Source organism: Bicyclus anynana, chromosome 14 (genome assembly GCF_947172395.1).
Source record: "Bicyclus anynana chromosome 14, ilBicAnyn1.1, whole genome shotgun sequence".
Classification (NCBI taxonomy): Eukaryota; Metazoa; Arthropoda; class Insecta; order Lepidoptera; family Nymphalidae; genus Bicyclus; species Bicyclus anynana.
This window is the reverse complement of record NC_069096.1, coordinates 7591855-7614978: the sequence shown is the minus strand read 5'-3', so window position 1 is coordinate 7614978 and position 23124 is coordinate 7591855. Positions and strand designations below refer to the sequence as shown.

At 36.4% G+C, this 23124-nt stretch overlaps 2 protein-coding genes and 1 long non-coding RNA gene across 5 annotated transcripts in view; 2 read left to right on the top strand and 1 right to left on the bottom strand.

Moving 5' to 3' along the window:
- The window catches only part of LOC112044442 (protein alan shepard), a 161727-nt gene extending 153221 nt beyond the window's left edge, over nucleotides 1–8506 (top strand). For 2 of the 3 annotated variants that reach the window (XM_024080291.2, XM_052885632.1), the window contains exons 7-10: nucleotides 204–347; nucleotides 1427–1690; nucleotides 3155–3193; nucleotides 3904–8506. In XM_024080291.2, coding sequence (XP_023936059.2) covers nucleotides 204–347; nucleotides 1427–1690; nucleotides 3155–3193; nucleotides 3904–4038 — 582 coding nt within the window. In that variant the 3' untranslated portion in view covers nucleotides 4039–8506. The remainder of the gene's footprint in view (nucleotides 1–203; nucleotides 348–1426; nucleotides 1691–3154; nucleotides 3194–3903) is intronic. The other variant, XM_052885633.1, reaches the window with a different exon arrangement.
- Nucleotides 8507–11205: 2699 nt separating this feature from the next.
- On the bottom strand, nucleotides 11206–19030 carry LOC112044445 (ribosome biogenesis protein WDR12 homolog). Its single transcript, XM_024080296.2, has 9 exons — nucleotides 18813–19030; nucleotides 18417–18716; nucleotides 16148–16288; nucleotides 15585–15760; nucleotides 15183–15247; nucleotides 13906–14050; nucleotides 13537–13638; nucleotides 12834–12963; nucleotides 11206–11393 (listed from the first exon to the last, which is right to left on the bottom strand). The coding sequence occupies exons 1-9, from the start codon at nucleotides 18869–18871 to the stop codon at nucleotides 11249–11251; spliced, it is 1263 nt and encodes a 420-aa protein (XP_023936064.2). The 5' UTR covers nucleotides 18872–19030; the 3' UTR covers nucleotides 11206–11248.
- A 133-nt stretch (nucleotides 19031–19163) lies between these two features.
- On the top strand, nucleotides 19164–21197 carry LOC128198762 (uncharacterized). Its single transcript, XR_008251466.1, has 2 exons — nucleotides 19164–20109; nucleotides 20977–21197. It is a non-coding gene; the product is annotated as an uncharacterized LOC128198762 (long non-coding RNA).
- Nucleotides 21198–23124: the final 1927 nt, after the last annotated feature.

The following is a 23124-nucleotide window of genomic DNA, read 5'->3' as shown; positions in this document are numbered from 1 at the left end:
TTGTCAGGATCTACATAAAGGAAGACACGTTATTTGTGAGTTTTATAGGCTATATTTTATCCCCATATTACCAAGAGAACGGGATTTAATAAGGGTTAGAGTAGGTTTTAGGATAGCGGTAGGGAAGAAGTAAGTGCACATAAAACAAAGCGAAGCTTGACCGGGTCCGCTAGTAAATTAATAAAAATGTCCCTCATCAACAGATGTTCAATGGGAATCCGATACCCGGCGCCAAGGAGCCACTGCTAGTGAAGTTTGCCGACGGCGGCAACAAGAAGAAGGCTCTGTACAAGCAGAACGACAACAACGGCCGATCGTGGCGCGACAACAATGAATCTATCACTCAGGTAAAGCCCAACCAATGTGCCAAGATCCATAATAATTACTTAAATAAACGGATTTTATGCAATATACGCTTGAGCTTGACTACAATTGATGGAAAGTCCTATAATGCGGTCTAAGTTGGAGCGCGCTTACCTAGAGGATTCACTCTTGCTTTGAAGATGTTTAAATTATAAGTGTCAGGAAACAACCGCGGAAATTCCAAACATTTTCTGTGCGAATTAGAACTTTCTCACCTGGTACCTGCGCAGATGTCACAAAACAACGCACATGAGACACTACTGAAAACCTAAGCTTTCATCTTTGTGAAAAAAGATGTGTTAGATTGCTCTGGAATCTCAAGGTCAACTCTATTCCCAGCACCGAAAAACACGAATGTTTGAAATAGACCAGAAAGAAAGAAAAGTCACACTACTAACCATGAACATATCATTTACAACCCATATTCGTCACACTGTCAAGAACGAGTCTCCTCTCAGAATGAGAGGCTAATAGTCCACCATGCTGGCCCACTTCACATATGAAGAAGGTTGAGAAAATTTTCAGGTAGGTATACAGGTTTCCTAGCGATGTTTTTCCTTCATCGTTTGAAGCATGTGATGTAAACATAACTGAAAAGTTGGAGGTGCATGCCCCAACCAGATTCAAGGCAAAGTCAGTGGTCATATCGACTGGGCTTAAGGCATCGAGTTACTGGCGTTCTGATATCTAACATCACACTAAGCTCCTAATGAAAACTAAATTTCTATCTTATAGGAGAAAAAGGCACTAATGATAATGATGGTAAAGCGTGACTTTGATATTTTCATAGTTTGGTCTCTGCGTAAACAGAACTATGTGACGCTAGCGTTGTACGTATTTAATCCTTTCAATGGTACGCCAACTCAGCGCAAATAACGCTTACTTACTTTAAACATTGTTTCATCCTGTTAATTCTATACTATTATCGTTTGTCTCCTCTCAGAATGAGAGGCTAATAGTCCACCACGCTGGCCCACTTCACATATGAAGAAGGTTGAGAAAATTTTCAGGTAGGTATAACAGCGTTTGCTTCAGCGTTATAACAATGTATGTATATTTCCAGGCTATGAGCGTGACGGGCGTGTACGCGTCGGGCGCGGCGGGTGCGGGCGGTGAGTGCGCGGGCGTGTACCGCGGCGGCGTGTACGGCGTGGCGGCGTTCCACCCGCAGCTGCACCATCACCACCACGCCGCGCACGCCGCGCACCCCGCGCACCCCGCCGCCTGGCTCGCGCCCTACGCCGCGCTGCTGCCGCCGCACGCCGCGCACCCGGCGCACGCCGCGCACCCGCCCACCATACCCATCGACACCGTGCCTAGCCAATACGTAAGTCTAAACCACTCATTCCCAAAGTAGTCCAAACTCGAAGTATCACATTGGTGTGATAAAAATGGAGGTCTACATTTCATAAGCATCCATGTCCATGAAATTGTATCTATTCGATATTCGATTAGCTCCGTGAGTAGTATGTGACCATAGTTGTCATCTACTTATAGCACAAGGATTCAAACTCTCACTTGTTTTATTTAGAAAACTCCCCATTCGGTATGAAAGTACGAGTATACTTAAGCAATACTCGATGTGCACTATTGTGCACTGTTTACTAACAAAAATATTAAAATTGAGGGTATAAATCGCTAGCCATTACACACCTACTAATAATTATAATTAACTTGTTCTTAAATTCATGATAATAACTCAATGATATTCATGTTATAACTAATAATAAATAAAAATAAATAAATAAATAAGTTAAGAAATGACATGCATTTTCTACGAGTACCTTCATTTCTAATGTGTTTGTTGGTAAACAGTGCACACCTATTATGGCTTTAGTATACTCGTAGTTTCACATCGAATGGGTAGTTTTGTATATAAAACAAGGTAGATTTTTTGAATCCTTGTACTGTATCGGAGCTAATCGAATACGACGTATCGGCGACGTACACAAACTTCGCTTTGCATTATGCAAACTTCGTGCAAAACCCTTCCCACAACATCCTTGAAGATTTCGAAAGGATTACTACTTCCGAAGTATAGCCCCCTTCTAGTCTTTATCTCTAACCACCTGTCTCTACTCCCCCATAATAGGGAGTAATAAATCTAATATTCAATCTCCCCTTTCGCTATAAGCATGATCAAAGACGTTTACCGCGATAAGAGTCGGCGTCAGAAAACACAGGCAAGGGGCTCTGTCCCGAACCTGTTTCCCTAGACTTACCTAAGTCTTGCGTCATTTAACGGCATAAATTTACGCCACGATTCGCGCCTTGTACTCCACGTGGAAACGTTGCAAAGTTTCGCTATTCGGTTCGCAATTTCTCCCGATATTGGACGACGATATAGGAATAACTATTACCGCTGCGAGTGATAGCGTTCGCGCTATAAGAACAAAGCGGGTAACCTCGTGTCGCGCAACAGAAAGCCGACAACGATTAGGGTAAGACATAAAGTGTGAAGCATCGTGCGAATGTAATCATTCGCATAATTTTCACGGCCATCCATCCATTTATGCCGCGAATTTGTTTAACTATTATTGTAAAAAATCACTGCATCAAAAATCATCATCAAACTCTCAAATGCGGGGCAATAAAAAAGTAATATGAGATCAATGACAAAAAATATAAATTCTGCGAAACCGCAGACGTTGATAAAAACTTAAATTGGTCAAACGAAAAAAAAATCATCAACACTAATGTGAAACTCCGGCCAACATATTAACTTCAGAAAAAACAGTTAAAACTGAAAAAAAAATATTTTAAGAACCGAAGGCTTTTTTCTGTTTTCCAGGTAAACTGGGACAGCTTAAGGCCGGAAAATGAGTTATACGTGAGTGTGAATTGATTGTTAACGCTCGCTCTAAAAATTCACCGCTTTTGTAAATGTTTGTAACGCTCGACCTTTCCTGCCCTAAATTACTCGTATATTGCAAATTAAAGTAATTTTAATACTTTTATATATACACGCTATACTCATAGTTAATGTACCTTCCGCTTTTAGGGACACACCTTTTCCCTATAAATAATGTGCAAGCTTCTTTAATCTGTTGTTGAAAATAATCCACTGCTATAGAAAAGAAAACAATAATTGAATAATTTAACAACACCCAGTAGATCATTTAAAATTCGAGGCTATATTCGCAGCTAAAAATATTAAAACCATAGAAACGTTAACAACAAGGCAAAAGGAATGACGTGTATCCAAACAAACAAAGTGTCAATCGAAGGTTATCTTGGATCTAGAGTATCAAGTGTGAAACATTATACATTTACATACTTTCATACATAACAATGGCACATTTAAGATGTTATCGAACGTAAAATGCAATGTAGTTTAAAGTTGCAATAAACTCGAATTACAGAGGATACGTTTTCCTTGAATTTCGGAGGTGTATACGTCATTTACGATGCGACTAATTTACGCATACACGCCATTTCTATTGCCTTGTTATTAACATTTCTATGAATGATAAGTATGTGTGCTTTAGTTGTAACCTATGTACCGGAACGTTTCGTTGACCTCGCTGTGTGTCGTTCCAGTACTTCGCATCGCACCCGTACCAGTACTTCGCGGGGCCCACTCCGCCGATCATCCAGATGCCGATGGAGAGCGAGCACGCGTCGACGGCGGCGTCGCCCGACGAGGCCTACCAGCCGTACCCGCCAAACAAGTAGACACTAAGCCCCGCTACAATTCATGCTGTACACGAGCCAAAAATCAAAGCAACTGTGACTTTTACGATGTTAATTTGTTTTAGATTTAATTTGCGGCCGTGATAGACTTCATCGAAAGCTACGCCGCGCCTGTAGATGATTGCCTGTGTTGGCAACCGTTGCCTCAACTTTGTTTTGGCTTGTCTCTGATCCTCTTGGCTTAGCGCTGAACGTGCGATCCGCTGTGATGTTTTGATGAGGTCTTTTGACGGCCAGGAGAGGATTTGATGTATAGATTATAGTTGCAATTTTAAATGTGTTTTTTACATTATAATTTTATTTTTTTGTTTTATGGAAAAATTTTAATGTAAGATTTTAGGCGCGGTTTTTAACATGTTGATACGATTATTTAAGATAGTTAGGTATTTATTTTAGCATAGTTTAATTTCAATGAATTTTAAATTTTTTTTTATTTTTGAAAAGATTTTTTATCACAAAATTATTATTTAAATTGCGGACTAAATAAATAATATAATGAAATCGAACAAACGATGTGCAATCTGAAATATTCAAAAAGTTGTTAGTATATTGAAAGAGTAGAGAGTATAATATAATTTCTTTGTAACGAAACCATAATTTTCCTGGTTACGATCGAGTAGAGAAGGAATGCAATATCTTCGCGGTTTAGAGTAGAGATGTAGAGGAAATGGTCATATCATGTGGAAACAAATATATATGCTACCAAATTGTAAAGTATGAAGTGAACGACATATGTTATGATAGGAAAGGTTTATCACAGTTAAGACGTCGTGCAAATAAATAATTATTGCGAAGATTAAGAATCTTTCGTGAAATTGTGTATTTTTAAAATACAAATGGTACCGTTGCATTATATGAACGGAGCAAACAGCAAATAAAATATTATTAACCTTTCGATAAGACATTTAATAGTTTTGAGTAGGTATTTTTGACCACCACGTGGGACTATGGTCGTGATTAATGTATGTATGTATGTATATGTTCAAAATGTGTTTGGCATGGTGCTTTAGTCGTTTTTTATTTGGAAAATGATACATAATATAAACTATACAGTATTATCTACATTATTCATTCATACTGGTGCAGTCTTCCAAGAACCGCGAGTACCTATTTTTAAAAGCACTTTATTAAATATTGTATCAGTTTGGAGTTTCTGTTGGATATCACATCACACATACTGTCGTGGGCTAGTCGGCGCGCAAGCGATCTGCAGCATCACAATCTCATCTCATCTTCATCTTCGAACAGTTACACTTCTCGCCACCTTTGTCACGTTTCTGTCACATTTCATTTCCACGGTTTCTATTAGAGCGGCTTCAAATTACACATATAATAATCGTTGATTTCGAAAGACATAATTGAAAACGTCGTTGCCAAACCCAACTACAGACTGAACTTATGTATACCGTAATTTCCAGATAGTTATTTCTTGATCCATGTTACGAGTCATGCAAAGCACCCCAGGAGCGCGAAGCCGGCAACATTAGCAATAAGCAGTTGTAAAGTCTATTTATACATTTTACGAGTCTATACAAATTTTTGTACGTTAAACTCATATTCGAAATACGTGACTAATGATGTGATCCTTTTTTGAGAATCATGTACTGAATCAACCGTAGTCGTTATGTTTGGGCGGTCGGCACATTCCACTAGGAGACATCAAACAAAAATTCCACGATTGATTTCCACATTATGAAATGTAAAGGATTCGAAATCCAAAGTGTGAGCGCCGTTTTGGTGTAAATGAGCACATTTTGTACCATCGCGTAGGTTTTGGGTACACTTTATGACTTTATATAAAATTTGATATTTTTATATTAAATATATATAAATTATACATGGATATGTATACATGTATATACATTGTTGATGGGTACGAGTAAAAACCTACTATATCGCAACTGTTTAATTCTATTTTGGCACGTCGAGAGTTTCATCAGAACCAAAGTATACAAATCATTAAAGTCGAGTAAGAAGTAGGGAAATATTTATACAACCCAGGGACTGAAGACTAGCTAAATGTTTCATATATTAACTGTATTTTAACTGACGATTAAGAGATAACTTCTTTGTTCAAAACCTGTGAACCGACTTTAATAATAAATCAATACAGGAACTGAATTAGATGAAGACAGGTTTTGAATGAACGACGTAGACATTGAACGAATTAGTAGATTTGTTATTTGTTTCACATAAATTTTCAGGAATAGACTGAGATTTGAATATTTGACTAACAAATGAGTAAAATAAGTTTTCAGGGATTTGGAGAAATTAAACTTAGCTTCTGGAATTAACATTCGTAAAAGTAAAAAAAACTTTTAATTGTAGAGATCGAGTTGTATACAGTTGCTGTTATCAGGGACGTGACAACAGCAGACTTAACTTTACTTAGCTGACTGTCTGACAGGACATTCAGACTGTTTCTATGTAGATGAAAAAAATCTATTCTTACATAGTAGATCTCGTTACAAAAGGGTGATGAAAGTGAGATTTTTTAGTAATTTAACTTAGCATTGAAAGTGTACTAACTCCGTAGATCAGTTTTATAATTTCTGATCGAGCCAAATGTTTTGAACTGATGAATACCGCCTTTAAATCTTGAACATAATAGACCCATTGATGATGTATCGCGCGACATGGCGTGGTACTTAGTTAAGTAAATCAAATGTGTAGTCGAAGTACACTGTGGCTTCCTATAAAAGCAGTCTTCCGATAGATATTTCCGCTGTGCATTTAATAATAATCGAACTCAAATGTGTGAATTCATTTTCTGTCATTGTCCTATATACTTTAGTCAGAATGATGGCTGTATAAATTCCCTCCCGTTTTGATGTCACTTCTTTTATAGAGTATTTATATTGATTTAATTCCACAGTGCATATTGAAGTCCCCCGAATATAATAAGGTAACACAGAGGCACAGAGTACATTGAATGTAGCGTAGAGCGGCACGGACGCGGGTGCAGTGGCGGTTAGCTGAACAAGCTAAACACTGTCAAAAGCAGATGAAATTATTTTTCTAATGCTTTCCTTCCACGATGAGCAATAAACTTAATTTGATGGTAGTGCCTTCAGCTTCGTTTAAAGCAATGAACAGAAAACGATACAATATAGCAGTTGCATGTGCTTTACACGATATTTTTACAGGTAGTAAGACGACTTACCGTATTCATAAACGTAGTAATAATGTAACTGTGGTTTAAAGTATTTTGTATTAAATGAAACGTAATAATGTGGCTGTCTAATCGTTGCATTTTCACACACGATGTAAAGATTTAATTCGGAAGGTAAAAAAAAATCTTAGATGTTCCTAGTTACGCACTTCGACAATCTTGACATGTGTGATCAATATACGTTACACTGAGATTAGTGAGGGTTCGTTATATTGTACAGTGAGAGCTACTCAAACGAAAAGCACAAAATGCATATTGAGGAACCAATTCCCAAATACCAAAACTGCGATAAAACTGAATGAAATCATGTCGATGAATAGAAGTGTTAAGTAAATGTTTTTTAAAAATAAGTCATTTAGTTGTAAGTGAATGTTGATACGTTTTCCGACGGTGAGACGCTGGAGAGGTGGGAAAAGACGAATCGAGGGCTAGCTTAGAGTTAGGCTTAACTATAGATAGGTTAGAATAGCAAAAAAAATGTTTCGACGCTAAGATAGATAGATTAGAGACTAGACTAAGCGGCGAGCAGCGCGCGCGCCCGCCCCGGCGCTAGGGTAGTTTCCTTTGTTAGTTTATTAAATAATTTAATTTGAATGGACTGAGGCCGGACAGGGCGCGCGCCCCCTCGCCGTAGCGTAAGAGAACTAAGAGAATTAGTGAACACATTTCGGGATAAGTTTCATTTGAACAAGTTTGCTTTCATCTCTTTTGTTATGTAGTTGACTAAGTGTAAAGAAAGAAAACTAAATGAAAAAAACAGTCAGTGGGAAGTGTCGATACGAATGTATTTGTCCAATGTGTATTAAATATAGTGTGGTGTTCTACCCGGCAGACTAGTCTAGACAGTAGAATAGTTTAGATAAAAATTTAGTTAGGTAGCCTAGAATACGAAATGCAAAAAAATAAAACTTCATAAAATGTAAAAAAAAAGATGAAATTGTTGGTAAGAAAGAATATTTTTAAGGGACATGTTGCTTCGTTGTGTTATGTGAGATTTGGCATAACTATGATAATAGTGTAAAGGCATTTCTCGCAGAGAAACACATAGAGGAAAGTTATGTATCTATTTTGTTACAAAGTGTTTGCAAGTTTCTATATTGTGCTATGAGCATTTTATGTGACGCGCGTTATTTATAGTTATGCTGAATGGAGACTAAAATAATATATAAATAAAAACAAAATGGTACTAAGAAGCATGTTTTATTGTGACGAGTCATGTTCCTTTGCATTGAACATATTTTGTAAGAGCAAATGATTGAAATAAAACAAGCAAAACCACCACTTGTTCATTATTTCGCGTTCCCCCTCACTCCCAACCACACAAACAAACAATGTCGATAGTAGTTAACAGATACGTAACAGATATAAACATCGTATAAACTCACTAAAATTATTATAAATGCTAAATAGTTATTTAAGACACTGTCAAGTAATGATCATTGTAGCACGAATGATTTGAGTGCAAAAAGGCGAAGCCGAAACTACAATAGACAATAGACAGGTTGCTACAATACTTTTTTACGACCATGATAAAAAATTTAACTAATTTTGGTAATTATATATGACGGGGCATCGACTATATTCCACTTCTGATATCGGCGGAGCGAACTAAATATTACTTTTGATAACGGAGAAGCTGTAGTCTAAGAGCAGGTTCTAAGCTTTATGTGTCAAGGATGGCAGATACACAAAGTAACACTATCAATCATCACCGAATCGATCATTTAACCGATACCCCAGTGGATATGACCTCTGCCTCCGATTCTGGAGGGTGAGGGTTCGAATCCGGTCCGGGGCATGCACCTCCAACTTTTCAGTTGTGTGCATTTTAAGAAATTAAATATCACGTGTCTCAATCGGTGAAGGAAAACATCGTGAGGAAACCTGCATACCAGAGAATTATCTTAATTCTCTGCGTGTGTGAAGTCTGCCAATCCGCATTGTGCCAGCGTGGTGGACTATTGGCCTAACCCCTCTCATTCTGAGAGGAGACTCGAGCTCAGCAGTGAGCCGAATATGGGTTGATAACGATAGCGCTGATACTAACACATGTAAACAAGGATTAACTATCGTATGGCAAGGAGTCAGCCACCAGCGGATGTCAGACTTGTAACTGATCCAGTTGGGTTAAAGATGCCTTTTGCTAAACGTTCAAATAACTCACTCGGCGACATATATATGTATAATTGGCGTTGGCCTCCAAGATTTTGTCTTATCCTGAATTTTTGTAGCCACTGCCATGGAATTATTTATTAATTTAAAAAAACATTGTAGCACGTGTTATGTTATGAATAGCTTTGTGATATGGTTTGAGGTTTATATCGAGTAGATTAGCAGTAGGAAAATATTAAGGAGAATCTTTTGTGAGAGGCAGATTTCTACCGCTAAGCAATATTGCTTTGCTTCTGAATGCATGTTTGCTGGTATACTTACGTTTATATGAGGCTCAATACCTACGGCTCAGGTCTTCGAGTACAGGCCGACACTTTGTAAGACGTTTTCCTTGCATGCCCTGTTAAGTTTTGCTGTCAGGGGTATAGATATGTCACAGCTGACATTACAGAAATACTTGATATGGACAATGAAATGTAAACACGACCTTCAGCAGTAAAAAAAACTACGAATAAGATCTATCATATAAAAGTAATATTGTACTGTACCGTGTACGGTAAACTCTCAACCGTCATAGTATAAAACATATTTTTTTACATACTTCCATGATAAATATATGAAATATATGGAGATTACTTCCCGAATCACCACTCACAAGTCAACCCTTCGCTAGAAAAATATAACGAAGATCATTGTGGCAAAACAGAGCATTTTAAATTAACTCCTTACTAATATTACAAATTGCGATAGTGACTTTGTTTTTTGAGTTTTAATCGATCATCCTCAAATTTTGTATATATGTGTACAATTAAGAACAGAATTCTTTCACCTGGAAAAAAGTCCTGTTTCTGAGGATTTTAAAAAATCTTCTACACGGAATCATAGTTGCAGACAGTATCATCATTACATTAAAATAACCGTGTTTAGTTGTGCTCATAGTTATTTACATGCCACCAGTAGGGCCTAACATGCGTCCTACGACACATCCCGTGAAGACAAAATGACATATTATCGACCAATAGCGCAAGAATCACTCTGTCTTTTATTTCAATACGATGTTCGAAGGAGAGAGCGTTATTTCTGGTTTAACCGCTGACTCGTCATTTTGTTTTCACAAAATATGCCATAGGCCGCATGTTGAGCCTACAACGACATGCAAACTACGAGTATATCCATACTAATATTATAAAGAGGTAAAGTTTGTGCTGTTGTATCGGGTAATCTCTAGACCTATTAAACCGATCTTTTTTTTCACTGCCACGTTATTTGTGAGTATCATAGGCTATATTTTATCCCTAACCCTATTGTTAGAAAATTAAATAAGAAGGCATTTGTATTAACGGATATGCTACATTATATGTTACAAACAACCTGGTTATAACTGTAGTGTTGTCAATATACGTAGGTACCATGACGTATAATGACGAGTATTTCTTTGTTCTTAAAATTAAACTAAAATATATTAAACTAAACTAAAATAAATAAATGGATTTAAAAACGTATATTGACATAATTCATAAGTGAAGTTATGTCAATATCCGTATAGATAAAAGATTGATGTTTGACTATTTCTTCTTGTTGTTTATTCCGTTGGAAAGGTATAAAAACTTGGCTTCATGGATGAGGCGGGTTCAGTTTTTGTGATTATATTCGAAGAGTTGTGTTATTAAAGTGGCGTGTTTGTGAACCTCGAGTTTCTTTTCTCGCCACCCCTAACACTATATTCTCATAAAACCGCAGGGCGTCGGCTAGAGTCTCATAAATTCATTGTCTATCACAAAAGTACTAATGACCTCGAAAAGTATTCATAGAGTTCTAAATTTTTTCCGTCGCCACTGACCATTTATAACATTGAAACAAATATGTACTGCCAACATAATATATTCTATAATAAACACAGCTGACCATTCACGAGCCGGCGGTGGCGTGCTTCGCTTTGAACACCCTCAGCGTGTTGTCGCACGAGCCACTGATGAGCAGCGAGGGGTTGCTCCAGTCGCAGCACAGCACTTTGTCTTCGTGCCCGCTTAGATCGTACAAAGGCGTTTTAGGACTGAAAACAGAAAGCATTCATCATTAAAAACCTCAGACCAATTACAGAAGGACCTGTATCACACTCATAGTAACAAACAAAATTGTCCGTCATTTTTTGAGGAAAACGATCTTAGATTTGCTATATATCTTATACTAAACTAGAAGTTTTGTGCGTTTTTTAAACCATTCAACTACGCATAAAAGTATTTTTACGGAGCTCTTTAATCGACGAACACGATTACAACTATTTAGCATCGATTCTATAGAGACAGCTTGTATAATTGCATTAGATCATATACTTTAACAGAAAAGTAACAACTAGCGAGGCAGGTCCTATAAAATAGTTGGTCTGAGTTAAAAACCCATATTCGGCTCACTTTTGAGCACGAGTCTCCTCACAGAATGAGAGAGATTGGGCCTTAGTCCACCACGCTGGCCCAATTCTGATTGGTAGACTTCACACACGTAGAGAATTAAGTAAATTGTGATGTTTTCCTCCACCGTTTGAGACAAGTGATATTTAATTTCTAAAATGCACATAACTTAAAAATTGGAGGTGCATGCCCCGGACCGGATTCGAACCTACGCCCTCCGAATCCGAATTCTGCAACGGCATGTTTTTACAACTCGACAGTGTGGGTCTCGCAATCATATACATATTTCTCACTCTCTCTACCACGATACTATAGCACGTAAGAGATACAGATGAATTAGGAATTAACAATGCTCAGTTATAAAAACAATATCATAACAGAAACAATTGATACACACCAGCAAACTTTCGCATTTGCTTCGCGGAGATTGTTCGCGGAGCAATAACATTTAAGAAGAAAAAATAAGAAAATTATGGTAATAAAAGTACCTTCTTGTCTCCAAAAAACATTAGAAAACGATGATAATATTTTTAGCAGAAGGCTTCAAAAGTGGATTTGAAAAATAAGAAAAGCATTGTCGAACGAAGTTTATGATGATTCACAATATTTGTCAGGACAACTTAATTAACAAATCAAACTGCAACCAAAATAAGACCCTAGAATGGCAGAGTATGACTCTAGAATGACCTTGAGTGGAGTCACGCACTTGTGAACGATGTGTGTAGGGTTAAAGGATCCTTTGACTGTTAACAAACACTACCCCTTTCCACTCAAAAGTCACTCTCCCCGCCTATCCCAAGTAACCCATAAATAACTACACAACAAGAAATGTGGAAAGCTCGAACGCCACGAGCATACTGAAGCCGACGGTACGACGGGCGCCTTAAATCGCAAGTCGTTCCCGCCAACCGATCGCTACCCCTCTCTAAATCCCTATTATTTACGGAACAAGTCGCACCACCTACGACACAAGCCAACACGAGATCGAGCGACGTCATATCCGTCTCAGACTACTATTTCCTACAATATACTTATTATTTTCTTGTCTCCAAAAAAAAGTAAGACAATAGTGATAACAAAATTACCTTCTTGTCTCCCACAGCTTCACTTGTCCGTCATAGCCCGCTGATAGGAACATGGTGTCTCTGGTTTTGGACCAACGCACAGACTGGACCCAACCGGTGTGCGATGTATATGTTGTTTTCACAATACTATCTGAAATGACAAATGACGTTCTAACTATATAATTCGAATACAGAAACTATAGCTTGGCAAGTTCGTTCTTAACACTCCCGAATCAGTGCGAAGGCCGCGGGAGCGGGTAGCGATGACAGCAAAAAGTTGACTGATACACATAACTTATTACGTTACGAAAAAGTCTGCAGATGTGTCTGAATATCCTATACATTTACAACATAACTTGATATTCTAATATACATGATATGGCGGAATAAACAATTAAATTTGCTGTATAACATTTTGAAATAAGAGTTCCGTTTTAGTAAGTACGTACTTTGGGAACCCTAAAAAGACACAAATAAATTAAAATTACAACATTTTCCTTTTAAATATTAAATATAAAATCGGTTTAATTAAAATGAGTTATTTGGTTGCCTTGACAACCAAGAATTGTTACGGCTGAAAACCGGCCGAAACCGAAACTGAGGCTGAAGTTGAACTTCGGTTTCCGTAAAATCTATAGTTTGGACGGACAGTATCAATTAGTAATGTGAGCTACAACCCTTAAACGACTAAGATATTAATGCTAGATATGTTAGGTCTAATTACCTGTTGATCTGGGATCGTACAGTCGTAAATGTCTGTCTGCTGAAGCTGTTATTAAACTGTTGTTTAGTGGTGACCAATCCACGTCGAAAAATGCTTTATTCCCTGTAAATAGAGTATTAATAAATATTATATATTAGTATATAATATACATTAGTATATAATAAATGTAGAAGGGCAACGCCGCAAATTTGACCCCTTTAAATCCCTTTCATCATCATCTCCGAAAGTAATGATCGCAGATACCCTGTTACTTTTACAAAATTACTATTAGCTTACTCCTAATTTATATACAATTTAAAAAACTGTTATCATCCCTATTAACGTGCTGGTCATCCTTGTAGTGGGCCATCAAAGAACAAAACATCTCACCTACAATTTCTTGCTTGATGCCACCAAGTTCACAATCCCAGATCTTGAGCAAATGATCCCATCCACTGGACACTACCGTGTTATGGTCCATCCATTGCACTGCTGAGACAGCCTCCCTGTGTCCTTTTAAGGTTGTTAGTGGCTGCTACAATAAAAAATAAATTGTTTAAAACATTTCAACACAGGCATAGTATCATCATCACATGAGCCAATGGATGTTGGCTCCAAGACAGCCTTTTGACTCCCAAACATCAATCACAATCCTGAGCCGCCTTTCATCAGTCCCTGCGACTGGCTTGATGTCGTCAGTCCACCTGATAGGGGGTCGACCAAAACTGCGCTTTCTAGTGCAGCCATTGACCTCTTATAATAAAAAGATGCACAATCATGTAGAAAATTTCACTTAAAAACAGGCCAATTTTGCTTTGACAGTTTTAGAATTATTGGTAAAGAAAATTATACCCAAAAGCCTTTAAATACAGTCCAATATTCAATAAAATCCCAAATTCAGAGCAAATTCAATCTTAAGGATTGAGTTTAAGGTTGAATTTGCAAATGCGACTACTTGAATTGAATGCCAAGAAATTCTGTTTGGCAGTCAATGATTGAAGTTTTTTGGTTGCTGATTGTGCATCCATTTTTAAATAGGAGATTGATGATTGCAGCCTATATTTATAGGCCCAGATCAGATTTGTTTTGAGAGAGAAGTTTTGGTATAGTGGAGTGTACTTCATAGAAACAAAAATGCACTGCCTACCCTTAAGCTCATTAAGAACCTATTAAATTTTTTTATTTAAAATTTAGAAGGAATGTTTTACTTAGTACAAATTGTACATATTGTGTCCACTCATTTTAAAACCTTGTGCACACCAATGGTTTTGAAGTAATTAATATTGTTTGACTCTGTAACAATCAGTATCAAATAAAACTGACAACAAGTGATGGCTTAGTGCAAAGCACAGAGGTGTCACTCCCTACAAGCTGCTAATGAGAACTTCTGGAAAACAGAGAAACTCAAAATATCATAGACTAAAAACTCTAAATCAGACTAAGACTAACCCAGGACCTGATTATCCAAAGCCGCAAAGGTCAACTACTGAACTGATAGGACAGTTTTGTTTAATTTTAACAAAAAAAAATATGATATTGAATATAAAAAAGTTTTTTAAATTCCTCCTCTTATTGCCTTTGCATTACCAATGCAACTATAAAATTGTTATTATCTATTTTACATACATAATACACCATTATAGATCATATAAATAAGTACAACATACTCTAGTTTTCCCTTGTTCTGGTTTACTTTTCTTTTTTACTGGAATGTTATCCTCATCAGAAAGACCTGAAAATAATAATGTGTTAGAGTATCATTAGTGTTTATCTAGACTAACAGTATAAAAAGGTAGTTTCTTGTGTACTGGGGGGGGGGGGGCATAGGCTAGTATAAACCAATCTTTCTGTACTTTGTCTTGGTTTGTTGGAAAAATTGTGGGTATCCATGTGGTCTTTATTCTTTTTAATTTGTTAAGTGAATAAAATAATAATAATAATCTTGTTGACATAATGTCAAGGTAACAAACATTAAAAAAAAAGAAAAACATACACTTCAAATTGAGAACCTCCTCCTTTTTTTGAAGTCGGTTAAAAACAATTGTTAGCTATAAAAAAATATGACTTACTTGTACTCCAAAAGCAGACATTATTATCCCAGCTACCAGTGGCAAAGCGGTTGGCATCAGCTGAGACTGAGAGACATTCCACTCCCTTGTCATGTCCTCTGCATGTCACCACACAATCTACAGAGTTCCCAGAGACATTCCAAACCCATAGCATAGTGGATTGATCGTGTGAGCCACTGAAAGTGTGAATCATCAATACATATATTAATAAAATTATAGTGTCTGTCTGATTTCTAAATTTAAAATAACTGTGTTAACTCATGTGCTTATTTACATGATACCAAAACATAAACAAAATTTTTGTCTTTTTTGTCGGGGCTAATTTGGAATGGCTGGACCAATTAATATAGGACTTTCACTGGAAAATACAGTTATGGAGCACCATATAGGCTATTTTTTATCTAGGCAAAAACTGAATTTCATGTTTACAAAGTAGCAAGCGTCAGCTATTTATTTTTATACCTCCTCTGTAAGTCTATTCCAAGAAGTATCTTTTACTTTGAATTCAGTGTTCAGATGTGTTTTAATGTATAAAGTGAAGGTAAGTCTAATTAAATTAATACCTAACAAATACAGCTTGGTCACCACTAAATGAAACCCATGAGACTGCTTTAACTGGTGATGTGTGCCCGGGAATGGCAAGTTTGTGTTGGCCCTTTGTGTTCCAAATGTGGACACTATTATCATAGCTTCCAGATAAAATCCTGAAAACAAAATATTATGTAATTTAGTAGGTATCTAAAATAAATTACTTAATAATGCATGCTGTCTGCAAAAATGACGATATGTTAACTCTAAGTTAAGTGAACAGTACGTTCTTTTTTGGAGAAATAAATATCTTTAAACCGAATAAAATGAATGTATGAATAATTGTTTATTTGCCCACATGCAAATTTACAAGCCACAAAGCTATAAAAAATTGTGTTGTGGGCAAACAGCACAACACTCTGCCTGAGCACAAAGCCTCAGCTAACTGTAATGGTGGTTTTCAGGTGAGACCTTGTGTCCTCATGGATGTGCTTAAGACATACACACAACAATTAACACACAAACGCAAAACGCACAACAAATAAAATTGCAACCCTTAACACTAGAACTTTAAGAACAGAAGAAAGCTTAGCCGAACTAGAAAAAGCTTTAAAAAACATACAATGATATTTTAGGCATATGCAAAATGAGAAGACTAGATGACAAAAAAGTTCATATTGTTTCAAAAAGATACAATTGCAGGTAAAAGAGATGTCAGATTCCTTATCAAAAAATCCTTAAAGGAATGCATTCTGGAGCTGATTGGCATATCAGACAGATTGGCAGTACTCAACATTAAACTACCTGGATACAAGAAAATATGGACCATAGTTCAAGTATGGCATATATTTGAACTATGGTTCATATTTTCTTCGACTTGAACTATGGTCCATATTTTTCCAACTGAAATAACACCTAAACAATACATTGAGGACTTTTATAATAAGCTATCAGACATAATAAGAAAAAATACAACAATACAGATTAATTAGATAATACTTCATTGTCATGGGCACAAATAGGCACTACAAGAAAACCAGGGGAAGAACATGTACTATGGAGTATATAGAAAGTATACAGTATGATATTGTACTTGTTGGAGAAAACGCATCTGAGGTACAGAGCAGACTGGGAAAATGGCAGGAGAAATTGGAAAGTTTTGGCCTACAAATCAGTCAAACGAAAACGGAATATTTATTCTTGGACTTTGGCGGCACATCTCAACCTTCCAAAATTGCCTTAAATTGTGTAACCCTACCAGCTTGCCTGGTTTTTCAAAACTATGGCAATGTGGGCCGAGACGTGAAAAGTAGAATGAATGCGGGATGGACAAAATGGCCACAGACCTCAGGTGTACTATGTGACCCGTGAATGCTTCTTAGACTTAAGGGTAAAATATACCAAACAGTTGTAAGACCTGTTGTGTTGTTGTAAATATGCTATGGATAGTAAACAAATGCATGTGAATGAAATGTGTATGTTGAGATGGATGTGTGGTGTGACAAAAATAGATAAAATAAGAAATGAGTATATAAAAGGAAGTATAAAAGAATAGAAGGTGGGGCAAGTGACAGAAATATTGAGGAGTAGAAGGTTAGCTTGGTATGGACATGCATAGGGAGAAAAGTCATATTACTAGAAAAATGTTGAATGTGCAAGAGACAAATGGAAAAGATTGATATTTCATTAAGTGGGGTCAGAAAAATATTTTCTGACCCCACTTAAGTGGGATAAGGGTAAGGAGATGGGTGTACCAATGGTTAAACAAAAGTACATATTTTTTATTCACTGCCTCTAAATTTACATTTTGTGTCCAACTTTAGTTTACTTTCATATTCAAAAATAATTGAAATGAGAACTTAATTGAGGGCCAGGTAGAGGTAAAAAGGTCCAAAGAGATATCTCCTATGTGATGGACTGACCTATAAAAGTGACAACCCAGAAAACAGGAACCAAGTGTTTCCACAACACAAGCAACCAAAAGAAATGGAGAAAAAGAAATTACATTAAATATAACAGCAACCACAACCACTCAGTCAGGAAACTCTGATTTTAGCTAAAAAGTAGCAGGGGCAATGCTACTGCCGTATCGGCCATTTCAATGAAACAGGACCCCCGGGCTACAAAGGCCCCTTGAGTGTGAAAGCAAACCACAATCTCACTTAATTTGGTGCTACCTAGAGAAATATGGAATTTCCCATGTCTATTGGGCCCCCAAACTAACTTACAGGGCCCCTAAACAGCAAGGATCGCCACTATAAAAGAAGAATCTAAAGAAGAATAAAAGAAAAAAATATAATTTACCAATTTCCGTGTGTGTGAACAGCTGAAACCCAGTCATCATGCATCAAACAATCCTGTGGGCTTGGTGCAGGGAATCTCTCCAAATATTCAATCTCTAATGTCTCTTCAGTTGATAAACCCTTCTCTTGCAAGTGTTCTGCGACTGTCGACACCAGTAGTTCGCCACATATTAGATAGTCAAATTCTACCACCTTTCCTAAGGTTGGGTTAGTTTCTTTAAGCAATGCATTTATGAGTGTATTCAACTCGGATGACTGAATGTTACTTTGAATAGCATACGGACTGTCCGACACTGCATATCTGTAAAATAGTAGATTTAATAATTAAAAGTTAACAATATAGTTTAGAGTTAACAGGTAGGTAATAATAAAAAGCACATCGAAACTTTATACATACTGTTCTTGCTTGGTTATAAATCGGACTTGTAACTGTGCTTCACCAGCATCCGCGGCCATAGTAGTAGTATCAACGTAGTATTTTTAAATTATAACAAATCCTCAACCGAAATAACACTAATTTGTGAAATACACTTGAACGGAATTTTCAAATCAAATCAACAAATAGCATGTGGTTTTGTTTAATTTGTTTGCAGGCTCACCGGCAGATTGAAAATGATTAAATGACAATGACATTGACAATTGAGATGACACTGACAGTGACAGCCACCTTATTTTTTATTAGCTTTAATATTTCCTATAAAGAAAAGAAATAATTTTCTCACTTAATGCATTATGATTATTTACGCGCTCAAAATGCTCCCTACCTACATTCACCTAGGGCCTAATTGTCTAACGGAGTTCATTGATCGTAAAGTTCATACGATCGGCTACGATCAACGATCAATCGTAACTTTACATTGGTATTGTCTAATTTAGTTCATTATATGAAGACCGGATGGTGAACGATGAACTGAAATCATTCATGAAGATTGCGTATTGTTTATGCAAAACGATAGTGAAACTATCGTTAATAATATTATCAAATTTAAGTCAAACTCCATATTAATGCATATATTTTAACAAAGTTATATGTCTTTTGTTTAAAACATTAAAGAAGCATTAAATTTCACGAAAAATATCTACTATTGAAGAAAATAGCGTGAGAAAATGGTACATGCAACTCAAGTAACAAAACGCAATTAACGAATTTAACCAAGGGCTATTTGGACTATTTGGTAATCTCCCTGTTGTCTGTGTAGGCTAGTGTCAAAATAACGGGGTATCCTATTAGTCTGTGGTGAAACATAGCATATTAATAACCTGTGGATTAGAAATTTTAATTTAACAAAACAAAACAAAATTTTTATTTTTCAGGTTTTAAAGAGAATTTAGAAATTGAGCAAAGTTTTACTAAATTATAGTGATCTTAGGAGCAAAGTTTACTTCGTTTGTGTTATTGTTAATCAAAAATATAAAAGTAAACAAAAAAGAAAACTACCTCTATCTAATTTTGTCGATGTCCATTTCTTAAGAAGTTTCTCATTAAAACAACCCTTAACTCAGGCAAGGCAGGGCTAAGGTGGTTAGCGTAACTACAAGTGGTTAACTTACAGTTAGCCAACTGAAGAACAATCAACAATGCCCGATTAATAAGTGATCGCGCTGCTTGTCTACTACATGTCCCTGCACTAGTTATAGCAGTAATTTCTTTGTTGGGAAGTATTTAGCACATCCTGGCTGCGCAAAAGGAGAGGGTGGGCATTTCCTCTGTCTCTTAAAAAAGCCCGCATGTTATTTTTATCCCAGTGTCTAAGTATCAGTATCCTAAGTCTCGTATGAATCGGCACTAATATACATAGGTTTACCTAAGTGTGTGATGAGTGACTTCACAAACAGACTTATTATTAAAGGATTTGAACAGTTCTCTAGCTCTTTAAGGTGTTTTATTCCTTCACCAGCCAACAACAGTGTCATAATTACAATGGGTTCGCAGAGTTAGTTTATCTAGGCATTTAGATATACCATTCAAAATCCTCTACTGAGAGCAAAATCTTACTGTTTTATTTTATTTTTTATTCTTTACAAGTTAAACTGAAAATCCACAACCCTTTCAGTTGCTACACGTCATCACACCGGAATGCTAAATCGCTTGGCCGTATGTCTCAATTGGTCCAGCCGGGGATCAAACACAGGACCTTCGGAACATTAATTATCAATAACATCTGATAGTAGTATATTAACACCATAACTACCAATCCACATTGGAGCAGGTTTTTTTTTTATTCTTTACAAGTTAGCCCTTGACTACAATCTCACCTGATGGTAAGTGATGATGTAATCTAAGATGGTAACGGGCTAACTTGTTAGGAGTAGTAAGACAATCCACACCCCTTTTGGTTTCTACATGGCATCGTACCGGAATGCTAAATCGCTTGGTGGTAGGTCTTTGCCAGTAAGGTGGTAACTGGCCGAAGCCTCCCACCAGCCAGACCTAGACTAATTGAGAAAACCTCAATCGGCCCAGCCAGGGATCAAACCCAGGACACCACTGCTAATGTTTTCCTCTCAAAGATTCTATCTAACTTTTAGTATGAAATATTATTTTTTTTTTTTAATTTCAGACTAAATTGATTATTATGAACAGACCATTATGATGAACCACTGATATTGACTCAGAGACATGAAGATGAGTGCTTTGACAACAAGACTGACTAGCTGAGCCAGCTTAAGAATTATGTGGTGTGTGTGTGTGTGTGTCTAATTCCAGGAGCTCTCTATGTCAGCCATCCATCTATATTCTTACTCATTTTTGTTAATTATAAAATAAATTTGATTATTTAGTGTGTAACTTCATTGTACCTATCCTGCTAGCTGTTAGAATGATAGCATCTGTAATAATTTATTTACGCTAAAACATATTTAAAAATAAACATGCTTTAACATTTAAGTATGGCCAATATGTTGTTAAGTACAGTGGGCAGGGCTGAATCCATGATTGATGACTGATCCATGATGATGACTCGTTTTTCTGATTTAATTAAGAAAATATACTAATCATCAAAACAGTGTCTGCAAGTACTGTACAGGCCGACTGTTTGGATGAGAAGTATATATTTGATTATTTTTAAGCTTTGTGGTTTCAGGGTTTAAAAAATGTCTAACTGAAAGTCTATGTTTACTGTATTTATTATTATTATAATAAATAAACTTAAAAAAATCATTTTTTTATCAACTTCCAACCCCTATTTCACCCTCATTTTGACACCAGGTGTCATTTTCATAATTCTTAGAATACTAGTAGTCAAGATACTGTAATAAAAAGATACAGTTTGAGAGATTGTAGGGGTAAACACTCGACCTACTGAACCAATGTTGAAGATTATTTTACCAATAAAAATCCACATTTGAGTATTATAGGCCATGTATTCCTTCCCACGGGAACAGGAATTATGTGGGTGAAACTGCAGGGGGGTGAACATACGCAGGTATTATAAATGTATTTTTTACAACTACACTTTTTTGAATAATTTATTTAATTATTGTAATGGTAAAATGTTAAACTGAAAGCTTTAGTTTTGGAAAAGACTACAAAAAACAAACTCAGCGAAGTACCTAAGTATTCTTTTATTTTCAAATATCAAAGACCAAATCAAATATCATCAGCATTTCACAATCTATGCAAATATTTTGATAATACACACACATTTATGATTTGACCAGATAACAGGGTCATCAGTACAATGTCCTATCAGCTAAAAGCCTTTGCCATCTTTTCTTCAGCACACCAATATGTTATTCCACTGTGTTGCAGGTGCTTATTTGCAATATTGGAGTCTGCAGTTATAGGGCATATTCCAAATATCCTGTAAAGCAAAATTGTTAATATTGAGCATATTATAAAATACACACATCAACATTTAGTCTCAATGTAAGTGTAGTTTGTGTACTAAGATAATATAGCAGACAGACAAGCTTCGCTTTGACTCATTCCCTATTCCTATCCTATTCTACTCCCACCCATTGGCTTATCTGCTATTATTTCCTATTCCTATTCGGTAGCTCAGAATCCTAGGATTCCTAGGGTGGGCATGCACCAATGGAAAATGTAAATGTACCTATGAGCGATGACGAAAGAGTTCGTTCGCCATAATCATAATTTTAAAAATGAAATTCGATTCCTTTTTGCTTAATAACCAGCAAACTTAACTAAACCACACACATAAGCCCTGGAACACAGATCCCAACACATTGGATACAACAACATGCAAGATGTCGCAGAAATCTAAAACATGGTATGGTATTAAATATTGTAGGTATTGAGTTTATGTCGCTCTATGGACTTATCGTCTCTTTCTCTGGTACGTCCAAAGAAAGTGTGTGTAAGAAGACATTGGATGCTGGAAGAAAGATGCTGTTTGATCCCCAGTTCTTGGAGGAGTGAGACTGTGTCCAGGATATGCAAGCATTCTTCTTCAACACATTTCTAGAGCGTGTATATTCTTTTTCTCACTTTCTCTCAGAGTCCAAGTCTCAGCATCCTATATAAATCGATTAATAGCACTCAATTAACTTCATTGTTTTGACTTTATAGGTTCATTGCAAAGAATATATTATTTATTACTCTTTTTAACAGAGTTCATTGTTTACAAACAAAACACTTCGCAAAGTTTCGTCCTAAAAATGCTAACTGTGGACGGGGAGACTGAATTGAGAGATTTAGAATGGAAAAAAATTTTAATTTTAGATATTTAATAAAATATAAATTATTA